General features: G+C 39.5%; 1 protein-coding gene across 1 annotated transcript; it reads left to right on the top strand.

The window, feature by feature from the left end:
* The first annotated feature begins 1,132 nt into the window (after positions 1-1,132).
* On the top strand, positions 1,133-17,871 carry ppp1caa (protein phosphatase 1, catalytic subunit, alpha isozyme a). Its single transcript, XM_086290009.1, has 8 exons — positions 1,133-1,292; positions 1,536-1,653; positions 12,719-12,850; positions 13,091-13,321; positions 13,445-13,549; positions 13,654-13,877; positions 14,349-14,483; positions 14,674-17,871. Exons 2-8 carry the CDS (start codon positions 1,599-1,601, stop codon positions 14,788-14,790), a joined length of 999 nt encoding a protein of 332 aa, XP_086146135.1. The 5' UTR covers positions 1,133-1,292; positions 1,536-1,598; the 3' UTR covers positions 14,791-17,871.
* The last annotated feature ends 1,373 nt before the right edge of the window (positions 17,872-19,244 follow it).

Raw genomic sequence — 19,244 nt, forward strand, 5'->3', positions numbered from 1 at the left:
AAGAGATACATTCCAAAAACATTCACATAGGCCAAGTGAAAGACACTCGTTGCTACTTATTTCTTGTTATTTTAGCGATTAATTCAATTACGTTTCATTTTATATAACTCAGAATCATAAACACAATATTTTAGCTTTACACATTCAGTGGGTCTACTGTAATTTGATTGTGCAACCACAATTCCCTGCTCACAGCGGAAAATGCACAAAACCACATGTAAAAATGTAAGTAGAGAGAAGTATGTTAAGTATATAGATCGAACCACTTGTGTAGATCTAGAAATACTTCTAATTGTTTCTCATTGTCGCTTTTGTGTGGCAAAGGGACCCTTTGGTGGCCCAGTTCTTGCTTTAAAGGGTCTCTATCCAAACTATGTCAGCAGAATGTCCCTCAGATTGACTGAGGGATCAATACTGTAGGGGTCAAAGAATTCTGGGTTTTTCTTTGTTAAAAATAGATTTTTACCAAAGTCCTTCTAAAGTCAAGCCAGTTGGCAGTCACCTTTAAACACATTCAGAGACTTTGAGTTCTATTTTGAAGTATTATCAAAATTAAATTTAATGTCACTAGTCATCTAGGCATAAAAATTAAAAAATGTAGAATCGTGCTTTTCACATGAAACTGTACTCTTACTTTTTATTTAGTTTTGGACTTTTGTTTTTGTATCAGACTGTTTATTTTCCATAGTGGCTTACAGCTGACTGTAACAGATGACTGACAGTACTAATGAAAATATGCACAAAAGCCCTTTGTATTATTCGTGCGCATTTCACCACATTGACAGACCTTTTTATCGTTTTATTTCGTTTATTAAACACACACTTGTGTGTGTCAGATTTTTGCTTGTATTAAAAGCCTCAACTTCAATTAACTAAGATGCATAACTAAGATCAAAGTGTGGTTTTAGGGTTTAAAGTGCAGTTCCACGTCGGCACACTGGATGGCGCGCTTTGAGCTTTAATTTAAATCTTCATTGATGCCATTGTAAAGTGCTGTAGGCGGTGCCTAAGAATAAGACGGACCCAGTGTGTATCCAATCAGATGCGAATATTGGGGAGCTGAGGTCTGCGATTGACCAATCGCTTTTTGAGAAACGTGTGAAGACCTCGGTTTGATTCACCCTCCTGTGTTACCGTAGACGCTTCGCTAGAAACGGCCCTCTTTTAAAGTTCCTGGGGGAAGAGTGGGGCGACCCGGACAAACCGAGGGGAAAAGGGCCAAGATCGAACTCAGGGGATAAATATTTACACAGATTTCAACACGGGAGGATTAATATTAAACCGGACACAAGGTTTGACGTGTTATCTATTTTCAGGTTTGATTATTTAGCTAACGTTTGCTCACTAGCCAAGGTTCAGTTTTGCTGCTGCTAGTTTATGATACTTAGCTAATAGCTACCTAGCTAGCAGAAGCTCGGTTAAGCTCATTGACTGTTTTTTGACATTGGTCGACTAGCAAGTGTGACTCATTCAGTGAATTACGACATTATAATTTGAGTAACTCTCAGCGTCCATTCCCCATCTTTCCCTCACAGAAATCTAAGGTGAGACACAGAAAACCATCGTCTTGAGCCCGAGAACGTCAGAAAATAAAGAAAATGGCGGAGCCGGACAAATTAAACATCGACTCTATAATTCAGCGTCTCTTGGAAGGTAAGGAGGATCAAATCCGCGTCACAGCCAAGTGTTTGTTATATTAGGGCATGTCTTGGTGGCAGTGAATTGTGTACATCATGTAGGTCAGCTGCAGTTAAAAGCGGACACAGTGTGTTGTAGTAGCCTACTTAAGATCGCTCTACTCTCAGGCTCGGTGGCTGGTTTTGGATCAGCGGTTGAAACCAAAACAACAGTGCTCTTTATAGATTGTTTAGCAAACCGTAAAGATTGGGGGTGCTGGTTTTTTGTTTTTTTTATATATTTTTTAAATTTAGATGATTTGCTGTCGTGCTGTCTACAAAAGAAGGGAAACGCGTGACGTTATAGAGTGCTGTAGAATTGGAAAAGATGAGCATTACTCGCCTATTTATGCAAATTACGCATTCTGATGCGCTATTTGCGTAGGGATATTGTGCTTTTACCTGTGTTTTTTTTGTTTTGTTTTTTTCTTCTGAGTTTATGTAGGGGAAATGATCAGACTCGGTAGCCGTAGTGGACTATTTCCATTTTACGTGTTAATTCTCTTTGAGTAAGAGTAGTTTTATTGCTAATATATATATGCTTTAGTGATATATATCTATATCACTAAAGCACTTCTGGATGGATGCAAACTGCATTTCGTTGCCCTGTACCTGTGCATGTGCAATGACAATAAAGTTTAATTCTATTCTATTCTATTCTTTTGCAGTCAGCCCCTTCCCCACTAGAGTTGTTGAGTTATTCAGAACGAAATGCAGATTTTGGTTAGTTGGTTTCAGTTAGTTTCCAGATGGGGTTTTCTCATTGTTCACATTCTTTGTTTCAAAAATGTTTGGTTTTAGTGTCTTTTAGCTTTTTATTTTATTTTATTTTTTTTATATTTATTTTACTGTGGAGGTTATTTGTCAGGGATATTTTCAGAAGTTCAGAATGGATGTCAAAATTAAAAGGTATCTGGCTCACACTACGTGAACCAAAGGTTGTGATAACCAATTTGATCAAATTGTCAACGACTAAAAAATGAGGATATACCTTGTTTTTATTTCAGTTTGCTTAAATGTTTCTTTACAACTGGTTTTACTTTTGATTTTAGTTCTAGTTGATTATAATAACCTTGCTTCTCGCTGGCTTGGCTGGACTGTCTGAATTTTTGTTTTTTTGCAACTGCATTTTTGGAGTTCGTTTGTAGTCTGCTTCCCTGAGAGACTTGTTAATGAGCTGTACAAACAAAAATGCTCTGATTGGGACGTACTCCATGTACTCCATGTACTCCATGTACTGGTTATTTAAACAGGTTAGGATGCCTCTGTACAAAAGACATGCACTTTAGGAGCAGACAGGTGCATACTACAAAGACTAGATGTTCTCAGGTCACGAAAGGTATGTGCAAGACAATCTGCAGATACACAAATATGAAGAATGTGCCTTTTTTTTTGTTGGCCAAGTATTTAAACTTTTGCCTTAGATCACATGTGAGGAAAAGGGCAACCAATAACTTGAATCAAGTTACAGCAACGACAACATATTTTCAAGGTAACATGAAGACCTGTGTCTCTTGTTTTTTGTTTTATAATCTAAAAGTGGTGTTGAAACAGAGTTTCAGCTGCCCTCAAATGGCATCAATAAGTCTGTCCTCCATTTCAGTGTAAAGTGAATTTCCACAGGTGTTTATAATTTCCTGGAATCAGGATTTGCCTTGTTTTATATTCATTTACATGGTCTTCGTATGTAATTATGCAGTGGTAAAACAGATTTGCATTTGGTATAAACATACCATGAAAGATGCATTTAATGTTAGTCTGCAGTGGCAATAACTAGGCCTAATTTAGAAGTGCAGTTTTTTTTAGAAGCCTTGTAAAATATATTAGGGATGTTATGATACTTGGAAAAATTATAAATATAATTTATATAAAAATACAGATTATAAATGCCTGGAAAACTGTAATACTCAATAAAATGCTTAATACTGTTTTTGATACCATGAAGTTCGAACCATACAGACAGCCAAAACAAACAGACAGTGAGATAACTGTAGGGTGAGCGTGTATGGCAAATATTTCAAGATTGGGAATTTAAAAAAACAAAACAACAAAACCTATAATTTAGGTTGTCTGAGGTATCGCTGTACGTCCGAGGACTTGACAGCATATTTCTGTTGCTGAACAAATATAGCGGGTAAGGTCGGCTGACAGTTTCTTTTCTCTGTTTCAGTCTGCAAATTTAAGAGAACACAACATATTCAGACACACACAGTAATATCATCCTGTTAAATTAACATTGTTTATGTTATATGGGCTGGACTGATAACTTTTGCTGACTGGTTTCACATTAACATTATAATTTTGTTATTAGCTACACTAGCTAGCCACCACCTTAATGATAACCTAACATGATGCTATTGTGGCTATTTAGCACAGATTTTATATTTGATACCCTTCCTGATGCAACTCTCCCATTTATTTAGGCTTGGGAATGGCACTTGGAGTACACTAGCTTGTGGACCCCTCGATTCTGGTTTTGTGTCCATTGAATACTGGCTAATATTAATGTATGCACTAGCCAGATTAACATTAATGACTGTCTGATAATGGAAACAAAACTGACCTCTTGAAATTTTTCAATGCTTTTAAACATCAAGTACTGTTCAGCTGCTAGTGAGGGGAGGGGCTGTGTGTGCCCCTCTTCACCCTGCTGCCTTCTGGCAGGAGATAACGGAGCATTCGGGTCCTCACTGCCAGACTGCAAAACAGTTTCTTACCCCACGACTCCCGAACACTCAGTGACTGGACTCACACACACACACACACACACACACACACACACACACACACACACACACACACACACACACACACACACACACGTCACTACCTCATGGACTAATCTGCACAATCACACGCACACTATTGTACATCAAGTTACTTTTTTCACAATGCTCAGTCTTTTGCACAACTTACTGTCATTGTTGCACTTCTGCGTGTTAGACTGTCTGTTTTGTGGTTGGGTTTTTTGTGCAATTTTTGCACACTTGCACTTTATGTAGTCCTTTGTTGATTGTCTGTTATATGTAGCAGCATGGTCTTGGAGAAATGTCTTGCTTCACTGTGTAGTGTTCCACTGCAAATGGTTGAAATGACATTGAAGCCACTTGACTTGAACTGGAGGAGCTAAAGATGGCACTGTGGTATCAATGCTCCTGCAAATGAGTATGTAATCCAAAAGTAATTTTTAGTGTTGATTAGCATCTGACAGTCTCTTAAAAAAACAACAACAAAAAAACAAACAACCATACACAAGACAGTGCCGCAGTGAGATACCATCACTGCTGATAAACAGTGCTCTGTGATAGACTCAAGGGCATCAGTGTAAACAGTATCACCATAATCAAACAGGGGCAAAGTTTTGGATAGTACAGTGAAAGTGAAACAACAGCTCCATAAAGAAAAATGTGTTTATAATTAAAAAAAAAAAAAAGTTTTGTCTTCCATTTGGGTTTTAAAAGTGAGTGTAGCATCCTGCCAGAGTCCTAAGTGTTTAACAATATTGTAACAAACTGTTTCAGTGTTATTACCATAAAAGGTCAGTACTGTTTGGGACTCCTTGCTGCATTTGCTCCACTGCTGCTTTTAAGCACAGTACAAACTGCTTACGTCACTTCTTTGTTTCTCAAAACAAGAATTGCATTAGTATTAAAATTTATTGAAGCTATGTTCTTACTGTAAAATATGTAGTTGTTGTAAACAAATGCATTGCAATTGCATCACAAAAATCCAGAGACATTCCTGAAGCAGATATGAAGCAAGCAATATTCTGTGTTTGCTCTACATGCTAACTGTCCTGGAAATGCTTGCTTTAAATCTAACTGCTCACTGACAAATTTGTCGTGGCTTTAAGTGTGTGCGAAATAAACAGGACTGTTTTATCTTCACATCCGCGCTGTGGTTGTGTAATAGGAGCCCAGAGGACATCAAACAGAAGAATAAATGTACTCAGACCCAGCGGTACAGTTCAAACTGCGGTTAGAAGAAACTAGGTTGTGACCTCCTGTAGTTGTCCTTGCATGTCAGTGCACTGGGCACAGCAATTATGAATTTTCCCATGTGAAACTGCTAAAATGGAAAAATCTTTTTGTTATTTTGTCACTGGAGCAACATTAGAAGTGTTGTTTAGATTTTCATTTGTGTAGTAAAGGCTACTTCATATATGTATATAAAAATAGGCTTTGCTGCTTTTATTTTAAGGCCCAAATGTGTTTTGTGGCTCCATGCACATAGAAAAGTTATTGACCTCTGATATAACCTAGCATGACAAATCACAAAATTACTTCAGGGTGCTTTATGGATGAGGTAAATCTCTCCCACACAGTGTGATTCATTGAAATTATGCCTTTAGGGGCCACCTGATAGCCGAGTGGTTGGAGGCCTTACCACAGGGGTATAAATGACGTCAGTAGTCAGTCTCCAGTTTGATTCCCAGCAGGTCGAACCTTCATTCTCCACCACTGCCTTCTGTCTCTCTCTACCACTGCAGCTTTCCAAAAGATGCAAAAAAAAAAAAGTTCTTTTGACCAGTAAATTGAGAAATAACATTTGGGATAGAGTTTTATCCCAGGATCACTGCTGTTAATAAATTTGACCTTAGCCCTCAGTTTGTTTACCTTCTTTAAATATAGGCCCTGCATGATCAGCCTAAGCTGAGCTGGTGGAGGTGATTGGGATTATGTACAAATATGCATGTGCAGTCAAAGTACCTCCCAGAGAGAGTGTGCTTTTGTGGGCCATGCTGGCTGCTGCTGCTGCTGCTGCTGGAGTGTTTTGTACATAGATTGTTGTACTTGGGCTGTGATAAGACTGTCTGCCAAACAGAGGAGAAGGCAAACACGCCTGATAATGGCTGTATTTATATCCACTTATGTAACTACCGTGACCTTTTTTATCCACATTGGTGAGGATAACCACTCGTAAGCTGATATTTGTATTCTCAGCGTTCTGTTAAAGGCGGCAGACTCCCACTGCAGGCACTACATCAAAAGGTTGAGAAATTATCCTCATGCTAGTTCAGTCTCCCATGTGGACAAGGAGGTATCCCTGCTCCATGCTGGCTATGTTTCAAGACCAAACCAATTAAATGTGTTTGGGTAGCAAGTAGTTTCAATTGGATTACTTGCGTAGGTCTAGAGCTAACTGAACTCTTAGCTTGTGCTTCTAGTAGCATGCGTAGCAAGTGTGGCATCACGTAAGCTAGGCCAGAACAGCCGGCATTGAGTGAGGCAGCGCTGGGGCGATTCAACTGTTGATTCCAGCACCCCTGACATCCCCTCAGCTTTCTGCTGTGCTCCATCTCTTTGTTTTCCGCTGCCTGACCAGTGTACTGGAAAGCCTTTTGTCTGCACCCCCTCATGATAAGCTTACTGTTGCCCACTGGCTTGTGTGGCTAACTTTGGAGTAAGCTCTGTCAGTGCTTAGCCTTCTGTAATCCAGGTTTAAAGTGGGAAGCAGCACTGCAGTATTTATATCTACTTTCACTGTTTTTAGTTGTCACTTCAGGACACTGCCATTATTCTCTGTCAGTCTGCTGATTTCTACTCTCTCCATCCCTTTTAAAAGTGTTCCGCAGCCACTGTTAAAACCTGGATTATTTTGATGTGAGATGGCCTTTAATTATGTCTCATGCTGTGTTTAGCAACACACCAAGTAGTGGCATATCTTTGGAGGCTTATTCAAAGCCCATAAAGGATTTTTGAATTCTTTAAGTGTAGTTAATGTGGTACTGTAGTATGTTTATTTATGTTGGTCATTGTGTGGTGGTGTCTGCATCGCTTTTGGATCACAACTTACTGTTGGACCTGATAAACAATTAACAACAGCTACTTTTATTGAAAAGCAAAAAGTAGAGAAGTTTTCAAACAGGACTGCGTCTACACATTTCCTGTGTTATCAAAACAAGAAAAAGAACACTTACACTGGCAGAATACAAGCCATGTTATTAGCATGATGAGTAAGCGAGAGCTGTAGTAATAATCAGCTGTATTAATAAATATTTGCCTTCCTCTGCTTTAAATATGACCGTGATAATAAGGGCATAACATGGCTGCTTGCTCTGATCTTCATCTTCTGTGTGTTGCTTCGTGGATAACAGGATTATTTTTAAAGGTTATGAATGAGCCTGCAAAAAGTGTTTGACAACTTTACTGTTACAGCTCAGCTGCTTCAGATTCACTAGTCAGTACTTCTTAAATGTTTGGTCTTACTAATGGCAGAGAAATGCACTTTAACCACAAGGGTATGTTCCAAGTTTAATGAAACAACATTTTTAATACGGAGATCAAATCATTAGCACTGCTCTGGTGTCATTAGAATGGCATTTCATTTAAATGTGGCTTTGTGAAGTTAAATTGACTGACATGGGGCATGTTTGAAGTGGGTTTTTGACGAATTGCTTAATGGTTAGGACATGAAATTGGGGTTTTTCCTGGCACGAAATGGCCATTTGGGGTGATGTAATCATACACAAATGCGCAACTGATCTTTGTTACCTTACTCAACAGAAGGTCATCATGTTGTTTGTGGTCATTCTGCTGATTTACCTTTCGTGGAAGGTCTTGTTTTTGATTAGCCTTGATGATCTTTTTTTTTCTTTTTGTGTTCACTACAAAAAGCTCGTGAACATAGGGTGAGGGTAGGGATGCAGATTGACCGGTAAATTGAGAACTTCACTTTTATGCTCACCTCTCTTTTTTACCATGTGGACTGGTAGCATCTGCATCGCTGCAGCTGCAGCACCATTTGTTCTGTCAATCTCCCGCTCCCTTCACCCCCTCACTAGTGAACAAGATCAGAGATACTTGAGCTAAAACCTTTGATTGTATCTACATGCCATATTGAAATTCAAACTTCTTAAAAATAAACCAGCCTACAGCTTTTTTTTTTTTTTTTTTTGTAATTGACAGATACAGTGAAGAAATGACAGGAAAGCAGAGGGAGAGAGAGACGGGGGAAGACATGCGGCAAGGGGCCGCGGCCCGCGGGTCAAACCTGGGCTGGCTGCTCTCAGCCGTACGGCACATGATCGCCTGCTCAATGCACCGAGCTAAACTGGCGCCCGGGTATCAGACTAAGTTAACAGTTTATCCGCATATTTTGATACAACTTCTGGAGGCTTGCTGCAGATTCTTCACGGTGTAAAACAAATGGCGGTGGATGGAGCAGATATAAAGTTTACTCTTCTTCACGTTGGAGTTTGTTGATCGGGTGGTTTGATGAAGGACTCCTGCTAGCTTTTTTTCCCGGCAAAGGTTTTAAAGGTGATCACAGGAACAGCGCTCCTGTTTTGGACACTAGATACACGTTTTTGGGTTGTTTTTTTTTTTCTTCTCACTCAGCCTGAGCTCACTGTCTCGGTAATGGCTCCGCCTCTTTGCTCTTCACTGTGTGTAAACAGACTCTGGCGCAGTGTTAAAACTCTGATAACATAACACAAAAGTGATGACGTTGCCAATGTTTTTTTGTTTTGTTTGGGGTTTTGTGTGTGTGTGAGTTTTTTTTTTTTTTTTATATAAATACTAGGGACTGTTTGACTCTGTATTCAATCGTTGCCCTTAAAGACGTTTGTATTGCAGGTCTGGGTGTAATGCTCACATTTACATCATTTGACACGTCAGCACACTACAGAGCCATGTGTTAATCGAAGCAAAGAATTTGTATCAGGAATTTTTTTATAATCGAATTATTCGAAATACTCGATGAATCGTTGCAGCGCTACAAGGAACAGTTTAAATATAATTACACAGTTTTGGCTGAGCTTGTTTTGAGGTTCATCAGCAGCAGGCATAGCCATCTCAAATGTTTAATATTGTCAGAGAAATCCAGTGTGAAAAGGGCTGCCCTGCATTGGTTCACTCTTTTTGGTATGTAAAAGGGAAGTGTTTATCTCTGAGCCGTTGTACACCTGACAGCCATTAAATCAGTACCATTAGAGAGAGCTCTGTTTACCTGCAGCTTGAATATAATTGTCACTCAGACTGTTGGAGGTAGTTGTTTCCATAAAGTATATTACTCTGTTCATTAGCCTGTGTAGAAATGTACTGGGTGGGAATGAGACTCCTCATTAGAAGGCTTATACAGTTTGTGTCAGGAGCTGCTTTGGCATCAAGCAGCACATGTACGAGCGGGGGTGTGATTGATTCTGTCGCCGATACAAACAAACCTGATTCCAAACTCCATCGCAAGCAGTCTTGTGTAAGTGTGCAGTGGACTGAATTGCAGATTAACATGGCATCACATCCACACCCTGCAGCTGGTGTGTCAGTGGACAAATATTTTGGTCTGAATCATTTCACACTGCCTGTGAGACTCCCAGATACTTTTTCCCCTCTTCCTGTGGCTGTCATTTACATCACACTCCTACCTTTTCTAGCTTTAAAGCTGTGTCGGCGACTGTTTTATGTGATGTGGCTCCGACAGTTTGTCAGGAAAATTAGTTGGACTTGTTCAAGTCTTTATCATGACTGTGTGGTAAGTGTGAAAACACATGGCTGAACACACACTAGACAAACCTGCTGAATTCTTAACATCCCATCAGCAAAGGCTCTCTGTGACAGAAACTGAGTTTTTTGTTTTAAAAAATTTTTATTTTAAAAAAGACGCTAACCAGGATGGTCAAAAAATACACAATTTTTGGTCATAATTACTCAAGCTTTTTGTTTATCACATGGGCAAAAATAACAGGAAAACTGTTAGCACAGATTCTTTGTCTTAATTATATGCTTACTAATTGTTCCTGAACATTTTCATATCCCATGGACTTGTTTTGAGCCCGTTTACATATAATCAGGATTCCTGCTAGTCATTAAAGTCTTACCTGGAAGATAAAAGTTAAAAATTAGGTTTTCAAAAGCCTTTTTTTTTTTTTTTTTTTTTTCTCTCACAAGATTGCTGTAAGTATTAAATTTGCAGATGCTCAACAATTTGATCCATTTGCTATCATGCATAGCTATCATCTCTTACTATCTAGAACAACATGCTAACCTAATGGCATAATTACAGATGTCTTTTACTGGCTTGTTACCAGTTTGACACCACAGGCTGAGTGTAGATGTTGTCGCTACCGCTTTAATTGTGGCTCACTTTGTTGGCCATAAAAGTTACTCCCTATGCCTTAATTCAGCTTTAAGGGTACCTTTATAAAACAAATCCGGTTACCCGTACGGATCAGGAAGCCAAGTGTGCAGTGTTTGACATAACTGACCATGACCTGATAGGCTGAGGACAGTTTAAACAAAGTTGGTGGGGCAAGTTAAGTCACCTGCTGGCCTGTTCGGACCACTGACAGTTTTCACCGACCACTACTACGGTACTTATGAGTTGGTCTGTGAAGTAAACCGGTTTAAGCAACACTCACTAATTAATATCAATGTTTTTTTTTTGTTTTGTTTTCTTCCTCTTCTTGCCCTCGGTAACATGTTGTTATGTGCTGAACAGAACATTTCATAGTGGTGTGGAAAATGCAGCAGGAAGGTGACTGCTGCAGGACCCCACAGTGCAAGCATTTCACACATTTTCTGCTAAGAACAGATTAGGGTTTAATAAAAAGTGCAAAATTAAGCACAATTATTACAATTTTTTTTTCTCCACACAACAAGGTTGAAGTTGAAAAAAGCATCAGAGATGTCATAGTTTCTGGTTAAGCTAGCTAATCCGCTTTGATACAGTAAGCAGCAAAGACAGTGGTGCCACTTAGACGTTGAACACTGGTGGAGTGAAAGAAAATGTTTTCTTGGAAACATTTGTGGGGAAAGAAGCAAGAGCACTTTATCATTATGCCTGTTTAGTGAGATTAAAGGTGAAGAAAAGCTGTCTTGTGGGCTCCTCCCATCCACTGGAGGTTTGCTTTATGTTATGACAAAGCTAAAGAATTAAGAACAAGTTTTAAAAGGTGTGTGCAGATGAGCAGCTTGTTTCATTTTCCACCATGGTTAATTTTGGCACATTTTTCAGTTTAACTTTGCTTCATGTTGCAGCCTGTAGCAATGTGTCTACTCATATATTAAAAACGTAAAACACACTGATGTGGAAGGTCATCACAGGCCAGGCTTGTCATGCATGCACTGGTGGAAGCTCTGAGCAGTAATTGTTAAAGCCACAAACCATAGTCACGTCTTCAAATTCCTTGTTTTGTCTTAAAATTAGTCCAAAGTTCACTGCAGTCATTTGTTTATAAAGAAAACCATGTAGCACAGTTTCAGGGATTAACACATGGCTGGTTAGTTTAGTCGTTCTTTTAAACCTGGAATATAATTTGTTGTTGTTGTTTTGTTTAATACTTTTTGTTAAGATGCATCTGATTTAATTTGGTGTGTGTGTGTGTGTGTGTGTGTGTGTGTGTGTGTGTTAGTGTTAACCTGGTAGAGGGCCCTTGATTATGTTTATGATACAGCCTGTGTCGTTGCTTTTTTTTTTTTTTTTTTTTTTTTGAGACATTGGTTTTACAGCCAGTAGCGTGCCAATCGTTGCTTCTTCACTGTGCATATTTACAGTCCTAATGAAGTGTTTGCTATCTCTTTGCTGCAGCCACATTAGCGAGAAGGGGAAGTGGGTTTCACGTCCTCTAGCTTTGGTTTGAACTGCAGCCTAAGCAGAAACACATGCTTTTCGAGGTTGTGCATATCTAGCAATTTTCCACTGATCAGGTTTTCTCAGACGCTGCCTCTCGTTGCATATTTCACAAGCTCATGTTGTGGTGTTATGTTTTGGTAAGCATTTAAAAGTGTGTCTTGTGTTAGTACCGTGTTATTTCCAAAATCTGTAGTGTATTATTACCTCAAAATGATGTGTCTACCTGCTAAAGTGTCTGTTGGACTGGTCTGCTAACAGAATTTGTCAGCAGTTGGTTGGTGGGAGGTGTTAATTTTCCAATCTGGTGGTCTGGTTCAAAATCTGAGGATCACGTTTTGATTGTTTTACGTCAGTCTTCATTCAGTCTTATTTACAGATCTCTTCTCTTTGCGGTGTTGCTGAATCTCTTAAATTTCTCATCCCTGTGTGTGTTTTTTTTTTTTTTTTTTTTTTTTTAACCCCCTCTTTAGTCAAAGGATCTCGGCCAGGGAAGAACGTCCAGCTGACCGAGAATGAGATCCGTGGCCTCTGCCTCAAATCTCGTGAAATCTTCCTGAGCCAGCCGATCCTGCTTGAACTGGAGGCTCCCCTGAAAATCTGTGGTGAGTTTTAATTAACCAAAGGGGTTGGTGAGTTTCACAGGACAAAGAGATGATGTGGGTCTCAGAGGATGCACTTCAGGCGCACTCTGGCGCAGGAGAAGACGGTCATTATGAGAGGGTTTTCTCCTTGTTTGCTTGTCTGTAATTAACGCTTTTATCAGCTGATAAGCGTGGGCTGTTCTGGCAGAAGCAGTGAAAGCATGTTGTTTTTAAATTGCACATCTCTGCTGCCCCCTGCAGGTGATGTCCATGGTCAGTACTATGATCTGCTCCGGCTCTTTGAATATGGAGGGTTCCCCCCAGAAAGCAACTACCTGTTCCTGGGTGACTACGTCGACAGAGGAAAGCAGTCACTGGAGACCATCTGCCTGCTTCTAGCCTATAAGATTAAATACCCAGAGAACTTTTTCCTGCTGCGTGGCAACCATGAATGCGCCTCTATTAATCGAATCTATGGCTTTTATGATGAGTGTAAGTACAAAAGAGGCTTCTAAAAGGAAACCAAGGCAAATTTGCAACTTTAAATCTTGCATTAATTTTTTTTTTTTTTTTTTTTGTTTTTTTTTTTTGGGGGGGGTGGGGTGGGGGGGGTAGGTAAGCGACGGTATAACATTAAATTGTGGAAGACCTTCACAGACTGCTTCAATTGTTTACCTGTGGCTGCCATTGTAGATGAGAAAATCTTCTGCTGTCATGGAGGTGGGCCTTGTTAATACGTGACTTTACGAAGCCTAAACCATTTGATCCAAGAAGCAAATGTTGGCACATATTTATGTATTTTTCAAAAATGTTTCCTCTCTCAGGCCTCTCTCCTGATCTCCAGTCAATGGAGCAGATCCGCAGAGTTATGCGACCCACAGACGTGCCTGACCAGGGTTTGTTGTGCGACCTGCTGTGGGCTGACCCAGACAAAGATGTGCTCGGCTGGGGTGAAAACGACCGTGGAGTCTCCTTCACATTCGGTGCAGATGTGGTGGCCAAATTTTTGCACAAACATGACATGGACCTAATATGCAGGGCGCATCAGGTAATGTTTACTAAATTCATCTTTGTATAGTACATTTCAGACTCATTGACTGAAGAAGTGTTCCCTTAATTCTTATTAATCACGATGCATTGTGTGGCTGTGTTTTAATAGGACTAATCAGAGGCATTTGTAGTGTTTTTCTTACCATATTTAAAAAAAATTTAAATGTCTTCAGAAAATGGGACGTGAACTGTAGATTATGAAGATGCATTAGCTAACTTCAAAGCTGTGACAAAAACATCTAAAACACAAACAAAAATAAGCCCCAGACCAAACAAACACTGGTGGAAATACTTATAAAGAAAACTGTGAGGGTGTTTCAATGTAGGTATGATATATTCTATTTTTTAACAATGCCTGAGTGACATAACATTAAACTATAGATCTGATTCTTGAATGGCACTAGCCTCTATTTTTTGTTAAATTTTTTTTTTTAATATGTAACATTGATGGTTTCCTTTTGGTCTTCAGGTGGTTGAAGATGGTTACGAGTTTTTTGCAAAGAGGCAGCTCGTCACTCTGTTCTCCGCTCCCAACTACTGTGGAGAGTTTGACAACGCTGGTGCCATGATGAGTGTGGATGAGACGCTCATGTGCTCCTTCCAGGTGTGGAGAACAGAACTAATAACTTTTCGGAAAACAAATTTGTTTCGTTTAGTAGTTTCACACTAAAATGATACAATATATGGCTCGCATATGTAGTGATGGTAGAATTTTAATTGTAATTAACTATAAAATTAGAGTTCACTGTGTGTGTCTGTCGATCTAATTGATTACTTCTTTGTCCATCTCACAGATTCTGAAGCCAGCAGATAAGAAATTATATCCTTACGGTGCTGGGGGAGGAATGGGATCAGGGAGGCCGGTCACCCCTCCGCGAAATTCAGCCAAGGCCGCCAAGGCCAAGAAATAACACCCACTGGGTCCACTTCCCACAACCTGCCACCCCCTGTTGGCCCAATGCTTCTTTTTTGTTGTTGTTTTATTTCTCCTCCTCTACCTCCCAAACCTTTTGTCTCCCTTGTCACCAAACGGCAACAAAGAAACCAACTGTCCAGGGTTCAATCATGTTTTTTCTCACTAAAACTATTTTTAACTGTTCGTTTGGTTGACTGGTTGAATTTTGCGTGAATGAGTGTGTTTAAAAAAAAAAAAAAAAAAAAAAAAGTGAATGATGCAGAGGGAGCTTCTGTGTTCTGTACGTATGTTTTCTGCCTCCTCCTGTGTCCTGCGTTTGGTTTTCCTGTCATTTTGTAGAGGTGGGCTCTGCCCATCCTTCATATAAGCTCAAACCTTGCAGAGGAGGAGTAAAAAAGGGGTGGGGGGGTGGCTTAGCTGTTTACAGTAAGGCCTGCACTGTTTGATGTTAAACACAAGCTTTTGTACATCCTGTCTCTGAGGTCCGTGTATCTCTGTGTTATGTGATGGGTCGGGAGGGGGGTGCTGGGTTTTTGGGGATCAAGTTGCACGGTCATACGGTAACAGCACATACCACACACTGGGTGCACGGGTGGATATATGTGCAGGTGAGTCCTCGAATGAAATGGATTCACAATAATATATATATATATTTTTTTTTCTTTCCTCTTCCATTTTTGAAAACCAATGATTTCAGTCATGGATGTGAAATAGTTTTTTTTTTGTTTTGTTTTTTTTTTGTTTTTTTTCTCTTCCTCTTTTCTCTGTAGATAAATGAAACCAATGTGGTTTTACTTTTTCTTTTTCTCGTTTTTAGTTCACTGAAGTTGAATAAAAAATAACCATTTATTTGAGGCATGCCATCATGTTGATCACTTTGCCATTGCTTTATGTTTGTCACGCATAATGGCTGCTTTTCTTTTCGTTTTTTTTTTCTCTCTGTGGTACCTTGAATTGACAGGCGGTGTTTTATAAGCGAGACTTTCAAAGCGTAGAAGCTAGGATGTGTAAGTTTGGGTTAGTTTAACACCTAGTGGCATTTACACATAAGTGGAAAAATCGTGAACAAATGAACAACACAAATCTGGTTGAGCCAGACGTTGCTGTTTTTATCAAATAAAATCCTAAATGTTTATTTTTTTTCTAATGATTGTTGGCTTCTGATGCAGCTAATGATTATTTTTGCAAGGCTGAGAGGACCAGGAAGGTAAATGACATCACCACGTGCAGTTAACATGTTGCACAAATAGGCGCCACTGACACTGCATCTGTATTGAACTTTGCACACGATACTTAAGATGCCTGCTGAGGAGATGAGTTGTTTTTTTTTTTTTTTTTTTTCCCCCACATTTTCACTCATTAAAAGCAACAAAAAAAAAAAAGCAAAACATAAAAACAAATGGAGACGAGATGGTGATTCATTCACTCTGACCTTTCAAAATGCTCCAGCTGAGACCACTTCACTCTTTGTTTTCTATGATGAAACGAAGAGTGGGTTTATTTAAATGTAAAAACCCACACTGAATGGGGGTGCAAGCAAGTTTAGCTCGTGTTTTGCCAGTTTTAACACTGATATTTGAGAAGATAAATAAATCCAAGGGGGGCTGGATTATATTAAAGATAATCATGTGCAGTGAACTCTCAGTGAATCCAGCGTGAGGCTGAGCAGCTAATGCTGTGTGGCAGCGAGGTAGATGATTATCTACGCTTCTTAGATCGCTTTTTGTAAAATATGTTGCCCAGATTGTGGAATTACTTTAATTGCTTGAGTGCAATAATTGCTTTAAGCACGTTCAGAATTTCTTCTCACTGAAAATTAAAAAAAGAGTCATAGACAAGAGTTGAGCATATGCTACTGGGTATTATTCAAGTGTACCACCTGCTGCCCCTCTTATGTGATCACCTTGACTTGATTCAGATTCCAGATTCATGAATTTTTAATGAGAAACATCTCTGTTACCTCCTAATGTTAGAGCTGGTCCAACCCCCACCCCCTCCGTGGCAAACAGGGTGTTCCCAGTGAAAGCGGGCCATAGTTCAGCGCAGGCTGTTGTAAACTGCTGGAGAAATCTCCCTGCAGTGTTTCAGGGTGTCTTACTGCCCTTTTCTGAAACTTTTTTCTTTTTTTGCCCCGTTGCATCATTGGTCGGTCTGATTTCATTCATCTGTCCTTGCATTCTCATGTACACAAACAGTCACAGTCATCCCAGCCCCACTGCGATTTCTATCAAACCCACGTGGCTGTTAGAAAGCCGTGCGTGATGGCTTTTTAACAGGGGACAGACAGTGGGACTCTTAACTGCAGCGGATAGTGCAGAAAAAGGCTGGTGGGGGGAGCATCATTAGATTTCATCGTGTGCTCATGTCTGATTCACATTGAGTAATTTCAACTCAGGAAGTGAAATTTAAATATATTCAAATAAAATGATATGATTCATGTACTGAGAAAAATCCAAGCTTAGATGCCATTATTGCAGAATATGTGTACGTGTGAGTGATTTCAGTTTGTGTTCATATTTCAAAGTGGCTAAATGAAGCTCGGGCTTGGCATGCTGGTGAATGGTGCATGGTGGGTGGGTGGGGAAGCTGATATGATTTACAAAGATATCTGAAAATGTATGGAAATTTGTGATATTATAGGATAACAAAGGGTTTATACAAGGCTTGAGGCTATCTCCACAACAGTAAGTGGCTACTGTAAAACGGTCCAGTAAAGGCCACTTTCACTCCCATTTCATAGCTGTACAAACGCTTATGACTTTTTAAATTGCTTCGCTATATTTACAGTTGTTACCTCTAAGAATCGGCGCTTTCATCGCTTTTTCTCTCAGTCTTGGTTTTTATTGACAAATTTAACCCCAGATACTGCAAAGCTTCTTAGTCTAGGATTTTTTTAATCAATCAGGGATGTTTTGCACCATGCACTGTCGCTGGGTAGAAATAAAATCATTAGATTGTTACGATTAAGATAACAAGACAACGGATATAAATAGTATTTTTATTTGTATTTCATTTGTTTTCAAGTCGACCACGATTTGTCTCTGTTTAAAGGTAGAAATAAAATGGAATTTATACACGTGTGTCTGGTTTTCTTTTCATCTTCAATTGTTACTAAAAGCTTTCTGCAGGAAGACCAAAAGCAGCTTCGTTCGAGGGGAGCGAGAGCGTAATTTTTCCACGTCTTTCCTGCCTCAAGGCTGTTTTGCTTTATTTCTTTTGCGGGGGCTGCCTGTATTGTCTGTCAAACATTTGGAGGATGAGTCAGTGGCACGGTTGGCCCATTTATCCCCCTGGATGTGCATTTACTTATTCATCTGACTTCAGCTGGCTCAGACGGCACCGAGAGATGCTTTACAAAATCAAAAGGAGTGTGACAAGTGATCGTGTTGGGCGTGAACTGGATGATTTTGAAAAAAGTGAAATGAAATCATGTTGCCAGCCTCTTCTTTCCTCTTTTATTACAGTTGGATTCACACCCCCTCTTATTTTTAGAAATCACTATAATGAGGACCAAGCCTAAGCTAAAACTGACAAATGGTGCCTTTTGGTATTTTGTTGATCACAGTGCAATCTGTGACTGCATGTAGGCTGACGGGTTTCACGTTAATGCTTTCCTTCACCACACTAACAGGACGACATCGGACACACACGTTCATATTTCAATTTCAGTGGAAATGGGTTCAGTGAAATCATGCTTATTTTAAGATTGAGTTTTTCTAACATGCAGCAGTGGTTCAAAGTTATCAAAAGTAATCATTTTAATTAACAAAAAAATGAATGTAAGTCGAGATATTGATGGTAGGTAGTTGCACAGTTTAGTTTGAATTAAATAAACAGGAAACAAAACACGTGATGTGATTGGAAGGTTGTAACGCTCTGCCTTCTAACCATAAATTGACAAAAATTCACCCATTTAAAGATTAAAAACACAGACATCAGGTAAATTTTAGAGTTTTGACTCCAAATTTTACCTCAGTGAGGTGTGTGTGTGTGTGTGTGTGTGTGTGTGTGTGTGCGTGTGCGTGTGTGCGCGCGCTCTGTGGGTTTCTAATCAAATGCCTGTTCAATGTTTCTTTCCACACTCATTTTATACATGCAAACTGTATATTAGGTGGCTTATTTCTCAATGCAGGCTAATGTCTCGCGAAATATGGGGCAAAGAGGATGCTTGTGTGGGACAATCTAGGACACTGAGAGGTACATTTAGATATGCAGTATACAGCGTATGTGCCCATGAATATCAAAAATAATGTATCAGAACTGAATGCATTTTTTTCTAACTCCATCACTTGATAAATGTTCATAAATGAAAGCTGTTTATTTTTAGGGTTTCTGGAACTCCTGTTTCCCTGTTAGTGCTTTTTTTTTTTTTAGTTATTTATCTGGTTATATTCCTTTGGTTTCATTAGGGATGTAGCTGCAGCTCTGCACATTCGCTGCATGTTCTTA

Source organism: Aulonocara sp. 'chitande type north' Nkhata Bay, linkage group LG4, assembly GCF_057382095.1.
Source record: "Aulonocara sp. 'chitande type north' Nkhata Bay isolate Kocher_YH1m ecotype deep benthic linkage group LG4, A_spYH_male_GT1.1, whole genome shotgun sequence".
In the NCBI taxonomy this organism is placed as follows: Eukaryota; Metazoa; Chordata; class Actinopteri; order Cichliformes; family Cichlidae; genus Aulonocara; species Aulonocara sp. 'chitande type north' Nkhata Bay.